This window comes from Ovis canadensis, chromosome 15, assembly GCF_042477335.2.
Source record: "Ovis canadensis isolate MfBH-ARS-UI-01 breed Bighorn chromosome 15, ARS-UI_OviCan_v2, whole genome shotgun sequence".
Lineage (NCBI taxonomy): Eukaryota > Metazoa > Chordata > Mammalia > Artiodactyla > Bovidae > Ovis > Ovis canadensis.
Window position 1 is genome coordinate 51434739 of NC_091259.1, and position 8889 is coordinate 51443627.

General features: G+C 46.1%; 1 protein-coding gene across 12 annotated transcripts in view; it reads left to right on the plus strand.

Moving 5' to 3' along the window:
• The window catches only part of SCUBE2 (signal peptide, CUB domain and EGF like domain containing 2), a 72853-nt gene extending 64206 nt beyond the window's left edge, over nt 1-8647 (plus strand). For 7 of the 12 annotated variants that reach the window (XM_069554427.1, XM_069554431.1, XM_069554434.1 and 4 more), the window contains 4 exons: nt 1406-1603; nt 3006-3158; nt 7350-7429; nt 8335-8647. In XM_069554427.1, coding sequence (XP_069410528.1) covers nt 1406-1603; nt 3006-3158; nt 7350-7429; nt 8335-8487 — 584 coding nt within the window. In that variant the 3' untranslated portion in view covers nt 8488-8647. Of the gene's footprint in view, nt 1-1405; nt 1604-3005; nt 3278-7349; nt 7430-8334 lie in introns of all 12 variants that reach the window. The other 5 variants (XM_069554430.1, XM_069554433.1, XM_069554432.1 and 2 more) reach the window with 2 other exon arrangements.
• Nucleotides 8648-8889: the final 242 nt, after the last annotated feature.

Consider the following 8889-nt stretch of genomic DNA (forward strand, 5'->3'; position numbering starts at 1 on the left):
ATTGGAATATATGACTGGAAGAGTATCTAGTTTTCTCTCTATCCCAATGAAGTCCTTTTAATAACATCCTCATAAGTAGCTGTCTAGCCTCTTTTTGGGAGAAGGCAGTGGCAACCCACTCCAGTACTCTTGCCTGGAGAATCCCATGGATGGAGGAGCATGGTGGGCTGCAGTGCATGGGGTCGCTAAGAGTCAGACACAACTGAGCGACTTCACTTTCACTTTTCACTTTCATGCATTGGAGAAGGAAATGGCAACCCACTCCAGTGTTCTTGCCTGGAGAATCCCAGGGATGGGGGAGCCTGGTGGGCTGCCATCTATGGGGTCACACAGAGTCAGACACGACTGAAGCGACTTAGCAGCAGCAGCAGCAGTCTCTTTTTGAACATAGACCTTAACAGGAAGCTTACTGCGGCTCATAATATCCTAGTCTGTTGGTAGATTAGACTTGGTCAGTTCACAGTGTGAGGAGATAAGGCTTTTTCTCCCTACCGAGATGAATCTGTCTCCTTGTCCCCCATCCCTGGCCCTCATTTGTTTCTTAGTTCCTTGGGTGGCCAGTCAGGCTCAGAGGCATCCAGAGCACTCCCCTCCCCTTTTTCTCTTCCAGGAACAAAAGCCTATTTATTTATTTTTTTCTGCCAGGAATAATAAATCCAAGTTACAACTAGAGAGGCCAAAGGTAGTCCCTTCAACATCTTCTTGAACACATTCACCTGATAGTTTTAAACAATATGCTCCTTAAGGGCAAGGATATTTGTTGGATGAGTGGAGAGATAGTTAGTGACGATGTGGCTGAGCTGGAGTGTGTGTGTACCCACAAGTGTGTACTCTCCTTGTCTTTGGTGCCAGAGGCGAATGTGTATCATGCCCCATACTGACTGATAGCTGAATGGAATTCTCTTCCCCACTTGAAAATAAAACCTGGTCTTGACCAGAGAGAAAAGTGAGAGTATGGCTGCCAAGTCTTCATCAGAGATGTCTAGGAAAGGGTAGGATGCCCTCTGCTGAACAGTCAGCTCTGTTCTCCCTATTTTGACAGACCTGCCAGTTTTGTACCACCTGTTCTCCCAGCGCTTGGGCTTTGTAAACAAAACAGTAAAAAATAAAGTTATTCTTTTGTTTCACAAACACCTGCCCCTGACCTTCAAGTTGATGAGAAAATGATGCTCTGGGAACTCAGAGGGGTGGGCTCTGTGTGGAAAGCTAATGTACGTGGGCTCCTAGTGGAGGCTGGGGGTTGGGTGGGTGGGGACTGGTACAGACTTATCCCCACAGTGGTGTTCAGGCCCTCTTCCTCCATGGCAACATAGATGCAGGGCTTCTCCCTAGCCAAGCGGGTGCTGGCCGGGACATGATGATAGCTCTGTTGTACTTTCGTGACTCATGGCATTTCCTCTTCCAGACAGAAGATGTGGAGGGGAGCTGGGTGATTTCACCGGATACATCGAATCCCCAAACTACCCAGGCAATTACCCAGCCAACACAGAATGTACCTGGACCATCAATCCACCCCCTAAGCGCCGCATCTTGATTGTGGTCCCTGAGATCTTCCTGCCCATAGAGGACGACTGTGGTGACTACCTCGTGATGAGGAAAACCGGTGCGTCTCACGCCTCTGCTTCCCTCTCTTTCTGAGGCCAGCAGGGAAGCCTGATGGCACACCACCTGGCTTTATTATTTTAAAATTTTTTTATTGATGTAGAGTTGATTTACAAGATCATGTGAATCTCAGGTGTACAAAACAGTGATTCAGATTATTTTCCCTTATAGGTTATTTCATAATATTAAGTATAGTTCCCTGTGTTGTACAACATGTTCTCGTCGGTTATGCCTGACTTTAAATGGGAGATGCAGGCCTAGAACGCCCCCCTGTATTAGAACAGAGATGAGACGTGAGTTTACAGGGTTTGCCAAGAAAACAAAATTTAGACAAAACCACAGGTTGAGACCTCCTGTTGAACCCTAGAGGAAGCAGTCCTGCAGGTCGGTCTCTCCTCTGTGCTCACTGGGAAGCCTCTTCGGCAAGTGTCAGTGAACCTCAGGGAGGGCTGATTTCAGGACTCCAGACACAGGCCTCACCCTGGGAAACAACTCATGGCTTGGGCACTGACCAAGACCAAGGGCCTGGTCCAGCCAGGAGGGACCCACCTCCCATCCTGACACGTGACCCAGTGTCCATAAAAGGATACTGCCATCAGCACAGCTTAGAGGCAGCATAGTGAGGGGGCTCTGCAGCCAGACTTCCTAGGTCAGAATCCCAACTCCACCTCTTATTAGTTCTATGATCTTGGGATACATTCTGGAACTTTCTTCCTCAGTGTGTTCATCTGTTAAAATGAGGATAATAATAGTTGCTACCTCATAGGGTATTTGCTACCTCATAGGGTTGTCGCGAGGAATAGATCAGTTTATATTTGCAAAGCACTGAGAATAGTAATGATACACCAGGCCACCACAGAGTGTTTGCCATTCTTATTAGTGGTTATAATGCCTGAAGTCAGGTGTGAGTCTGAGTCCTTATTTTTCCTCATATTGGCTGTGTGACCCTGTGTGATCCATATGCTTAATTTCTCTATAAGTGAGGGAACCACTGCACCAACTTCCTCTTGTTTGGGGGAGGGCAGGGTTAAGTGAGATAAAGCCCATAAAGTTCAGAGCACACTGCCTGGTCCCAGGAAGCATGCAGCCAATGGTGGTGATTATCACTAGATTCCAACAGGTTGGCTCTCGAATGTGAGGGCCCTAACTCAGCTCCTGCATGACTGCTGCAGCCTGAGCTGCTGCTGTTTGCCAGCCAGGGGCCTTGCAGTGAGCTGTCCGTAGGGCCCACCACCACCAGCTGCATCTGCTAGATATCCAGGGCTAGATCTCCAGTTTCCTTTGGTCCTGAAGAACCTTGCACGTGACTTGTTCTGTGGCGTGAGTATCTGAAAAGATGAGTGTCCATTGTCTGCAGGCTCAGTGGTGACTTGAACCCCATCCCCTCCAACTTCCCTTGGCAGCTTCATCCAATTCTGTGACAACGTATGAAACCTGCCAGACCTATGAACGCCCCATCGCCTTCACCTCCAGATCCAAGAGGCTGTGGATTCAGTTTAAGTCCAATGAGGGGAACAGCGCCAGAGGGTTCCAGGTCCCATACGTGACATATGATGGTGAGCACTGTGAAGCTCAGGCTGCAACATGTGTAAGCAGCAGCTCTGGTTTGAAGAGAACCTACTCTGGGCCAGCTGGTGGAGTGCTGACAGGCACACATGCTCAGCAATGCAGCCAGGTTAGAGAAAGGACGTTGCTGACTCACAAGTGCCAGTTTCTAAGCAGGTATTTGGAGATGCTAACAACAAGCATGGAAAGATGTTTAAGAAAGTAAATCAAAGTGAACATAGCTTGATGGGGTGGAATGTGGGCATTGGAGTTAGGCAGGTTGGGTATCATCTTTTTTGTGACTTGGTGATGTTACCAACTCTAGGCTTCATTTTCTTAATATGTAAATGAAGGTAGATAATCATTAGACTTAATGTGAGAGTTCAGTGGGATAATCCATAAAGAACTTGGTTTGGTGCCTGGCACATAGTAAATGCTCAGCAAATATTAACTTATTATGATTGTGGCTTTTCTTATATGGAATCCTAAGGATGGAGAAAAAGACCTGAGTTCTGGTCTTGTCTCTGCCACTAACTTTCTGTTTAACTTTGGGCAAGTTAGATGACCTCTGGTTTTACTTTCTTGTTAAACGAAGGGGTGGCTGATGTGAGCCCTGGGGCCCTGTCTAATTCTGAGATTTGGGTGACAAACATTTACTAGGAACACAAAATGAACTAGATCCTGTCCTGGAGGGACTCATAACCTAGTGGGGGAAGAGTCATCTATTCATCATGAACTTATTCATTCATCCATGCAGCAAATATTTAATGAACATCTACTATGCCAGGTATTGAGTGAAGAGCTGGAGACACTGCGGTTAGTGATCGTCATAAAATGTATATGGTATTATAGATGCTACAACAAGGCATGTACAAGGTTTTGTGTGAGGACAGAGAAGGGGCTGCAGTTCACTTTGCATGGGTTTTTGGAGAGAATAAAGCAAATTCTCAAGAGGTTTGAGTCAAAAGAATTTATAAGTTTTCTTATAAGTGGCAGGAAGAACATTCAGGAAAAGGAAATTACATAGGTGAAATGATGGAGTACTTGGCATGTTGGGGACTGATGATTTGGCCAATTGGTAGGGTGCATGGGGCTCAGCAGTGAGATGAGAGTAGCAGGAGACAGACTTAGGCTATGACGAGACTCAGGTGCCAAGCTCAGAAGGGTAGACCTAAGTTTATAGGGAGCCACTGAAGGTTTTCAGGTAGACAAGTATGAAAAGTTGGTGTTTTGGAAAGACAGTATTCTATGGAGTTCCTAAGAACACCTCACATAGTTTATTTCTAACATGTGATAAGATCTAGAATCATCATCTTGGTGCCTAAAACATGTCAGACGCCAAGACAAAGCATCTCAGCATCAGACTCCTAGATGGACACACGTGACTCCCATGTGGCTCTGCTGGGAGACAGAATACCTCCTTTCCCCACAGGCAGCCAGCCCACAACCGCCCCCATCTGGGATGAGGAAGGCACCCAAAAACCACGGAGAAGCCAGAACAAATGTCACTAGAGCTCACACACTTTAGTTCAGGCTGTTCTCAACTCTGTGACACATAAAAACATCTTGCTTTTTTAATTAAAAAAAAATTCAAATAAAGAGTTGTCGCTTGAACCAGAGAAAATTACGTATAACTCTGGTTAGGCTCATGAGAATGGATCTGGCACCTCACAGCAGAAAATAGTTGAAAAATGCTGCTTTGGCCATGCAGAGCCTCTTAGGTCCTGACCAGAGCCTATTTAATATTTTTTCTCAACATATATTTCAGACAAATCTGATATGTGGTTCTAAACCCAGAAGAACAGCAGTTGTGTTGAGAAGGGGCAGCCGAGGCTGCTACAGACTAGCCCACCGGCCCGGAGAAGCAGGAGGGCCAACAGCTGCGCTATCGTGTGCCGAACTCAGGACTGGTGCCAAGTGCGCTTGACCTGGTGCATTCCTCCCAGCCGCCCAGGCAGTAGATGCAGCTGCACGTCTTTCCTGATTTATAGATGAGGCCGCTCTGGCTTAGAGATTTAAGTAAGCGCCCGAGGACACAGGAGGACAAAGTTGCAGGGCCTTTGCGGCTCCTGAGTTCTTACCTACAACACTGGAGTGCTTTTCTCATGACAACTGGAGCAAGTGAGAAGAGAGTCATTCTTAAAAGCAGAGGAAAGATTAAAAAAAAAAATGGTGCTTTTGAGGACTTCCCTAATGGTCCAGTGGTTAAGGCTCCATGCGCTCCCAGATTCAATCCCTGATCAGAGAACTAGATCCCACATGCTGCAACTCAGACCCAGTGGAGCCAAATAAATAAATAAGAATTCAAAAAAAGATGGTGATCTGGAAGCATTTGTGGTGGCAGACAGCTCTCCAGCATAGTGACAGGTGTTCCTAATGGTAAAGTCCTCATCAGAAGGGGCTAATTCTCTGAGGTAGAAACTCAGCAACAGAGGAATTCAAGATTTTAAAAAAAGTGTACCCTTATTCATATTTTATAGGTTTTGTATTCACTAAAATTAAAGGATAAGAAGAAAGAGACCAAATGAACAGAGGACCAGAGACATTGTACAAACATGTATTCAGTTAGTAATTATGAGTATTTTCCTATGAATTTCCATTTCCCATCACTTGACTAGGGGAAACTTTTTTTGAGAACTCCTCCCACACAGTTCCAGTGATGTTCTTATGACTTGTTTGGTTTTGTTGCACATGATATGCATACAAAGAGGCACTTTTTTTATGCCTGGAATTTTAAAGAGATTGTGTCTTGCATATGCTTGATTTGAATTATGACTGTAGGAAATAGGCTAGACTTTGAAACGCTGCTGCGTCAGGGAGGATGATGACTGAGAATTGAGCTTTGGGATTTAGCAATGTGAAGGTCACTGGGGACCCCAACAAGCAGTTTTGGGGGAGTGGTGGGGGCCACTGTTGACTGGAATGGGTTTAAGATAGAAAGAAAAGAATAGAATTGGAGACAGTGAGTGCTGACAATTCTTTCAAGGAGTTTTGCTATGAAGGGGAGCAAAGACATAGGATGCAAGCTGGAGGGAGAAATAAGGTCAAGAGAAGGTTCTAAAAAAAACCCCCAAACTAGAGACACAACAGCATGTTTGTTATGCTGATGTGAAAGACTAGCAGAAAGAGAGAAGTCCTAGTGTAGGAAAGGAAGGGCAGAATGACAGGAATAACGCCCTTGATTTGGTGAGAGAAGAGGGAGCTAGTGAGCAAAGTGGAGGGGGAAGCCTTGGCTGGAGGCTCTGAGGGTGCATCTGAGGGAAAATGATCAGGAGAGGGTGTACAGGTGCTGGTGGGTGACAGAGGCAGGGGAGAGTCTGTGGGAGTCTCTGATTGGCTTCTTAGTATCAGAGGGGTCATTGTTCTCATGGCAGCTGTGTTACCCACCAGGGTTCTTGGCCTTCCCCGATCATTCCTAGAGGACAGACAAGAAATTCAGGCAAGGCTTTACTGGGGCCCTGCTGGAGTGGCCAGGGGAGGGAGAACAAACAGGTTCCCTTGATTGCTCGCTCGCTGCTCCCTGCTCCCCGAGAGGGTGCAAACTTGTTCCTTATATGGGGTGAGGGAGGGGATGTGTCCAGGGGTCGGGCTGGAGGGGTGGCTTCGGTGTTTTGCCCACCCCTTTAGTGGTGTCGTATGCCGGGGGCATGGGCAGTACCCTGCTTAGTACTCTTGCCTGGAAAATCCCATGGGCAGAGGAGCCTGGTGGGCTGCAGTCCATGGGGTCACAAAGAGTCGGACACGACTGAGTGACTTCACTTTCACTTTTTACTTTCATGCATTGGAGAAGAAAATGGCAACCCACTCCACTGTTCTTGTCTGGAGACTCCCAGGGACGGGGAGCCTGGTGGGCTGCCGTCTATGGGGTTGCACAGAGTCGGACATGACTGAAGCGACTCAGCAGCAGCAGCTTCAAAAGGGGCAGTTGGGTTTTTTGGTCTCCTTGTATCTTTGGGGTCAAGAGTTTGTCCCAACTGAATATGTGTGCCGTTATTTTTAGTCCCATACAGTTTCTCTGTATTTTGTTCCAGGAGTGGCGTGTCTAGGTGCAAGCACTGCAGCACTGCTGCACAGGATCCCAGGTCCCAGCCGGTATCAGCTGCAGAAGGGGCATTTCCCAGAGCATTATTTGAACAATTAAAGAAAAGAGTGAGCTTGGAAATAACTAAACCATAGCAATAAAAAATATGTCCTTTTTTCAGAGGACTACCAGGAGCTCATTGAAGACATAGTTCGAGATGGCAGGCTCTACGCATCTGAGAACCATCAGGAAATACTTAAGGTGAGTATGTACCTAGGTGGGCATGGCAGTTACCCATGCCAAGCACCACAGAGGAAAGTTTCCTGTCCCACCACATTGCTGCCTCTCAGACATTGAGCCTGCTCTGGGCTGAGGGCAGTTTTACATCTTCACCAGACTTAGTTTCTTTAAAAACAACAACAGGGAGTTGTTTTTAGTGTTGTCAAGTGTTTATTGTGTTGTTTAGTCACTAAGTCGTGTTTGAATCTTTTGCGACCCCATGGACTGTAGCCCCACCAGTCTCCTCTGTCCACGGCATTTTCCAGGCAAGAATACTGAGTGGGTTGCCACTTCCTTTTCCAGGGGAGCTTCCCAACCCAGGGATGGAACCCGCATCTCCTGCATTGGCAGGTGGATTCTTTACCACTGAGCCACCAGGGAAGCTGTTTTTAGTGTTGTCAAGTAAAGTTGTATTTTTTAATCTAGAAATATGAGGAAGAGCAGTGGGAAACTTGTTTATCGTAAATCCAAGCCAGCAGCAAATCATGTTTTCATGTTTATTCTCCAAATAGTTGAAGAGTCTTGGCTCCTTGTTCATCCTTCAAGCCCAAAGTTCACCAACTTTCAGATATTTATAAGTATAAATAAACACTTGCCACATCACTAACCCTAAAAATATTCCCCAAATTCCAAAGTTATCATGTGGTTTAAGAAAACAATTTTTTTACATATTAAGTTTTCTGTTATGAAACTAATATGTGCTTTTTAAAGATCCTTGGGGAGAAAAAAAACTGGAAAAAAGGATAAAAATTAGAGGAAACAATTTTCACAAAGTGTTTTTCAGCCTATCAACTTACTGTCTCACAGTGGGACATTATAGTTCCATTGGCAAAATGTCATCATATTTAAATATTTTGGCCCAGTAACAAAAATTCTGTTCTTTTTAGGATAAGAAACTGATCAAGGCTCTGTTTGATGTCCTGGCCCACCCCCAGAACTATTTCAAGTACACAGCCCAGGAGTCCCGGGAAATGTTTCCACGATCCTTCATCCGATTACTCCGTTCCAAAGTGTCCAGGTTTTTGAGGCCTTACAAATGACACTGCCCACATGCCACTTGACACAATGTTCGGCCTGTGGGCTGGCAGGACACAGCCATCTGCTTCTGCAGCCAGCACAGATGGATAACGCTGCCTCTAGTAGCAGTGACTGGTTAGAGTTCAATTTTTATAGATAATACAGATATTTTGGTAAATTGAACTTGGTTTTTCTTTCCCAGCATTATAGATGTGGACAGAGAATGGGTTTGAGTCCTACCTGTTTCTCATTGGTGTGGGCAGCCGTCTTGGATACATTAAGGGCTGGCTGAGCTGGATTTCAGTCAGCTTAGGTGAGACTTGCCTGTCCTTCTCGGTCCTCACTTCTCCTCGAGGGGGCTGCCTTGTCTGAAACTTCAGCTTCTTCCAGCGTAGCCTTCCCTAAGGGAGCCCTTTGTACTCAGC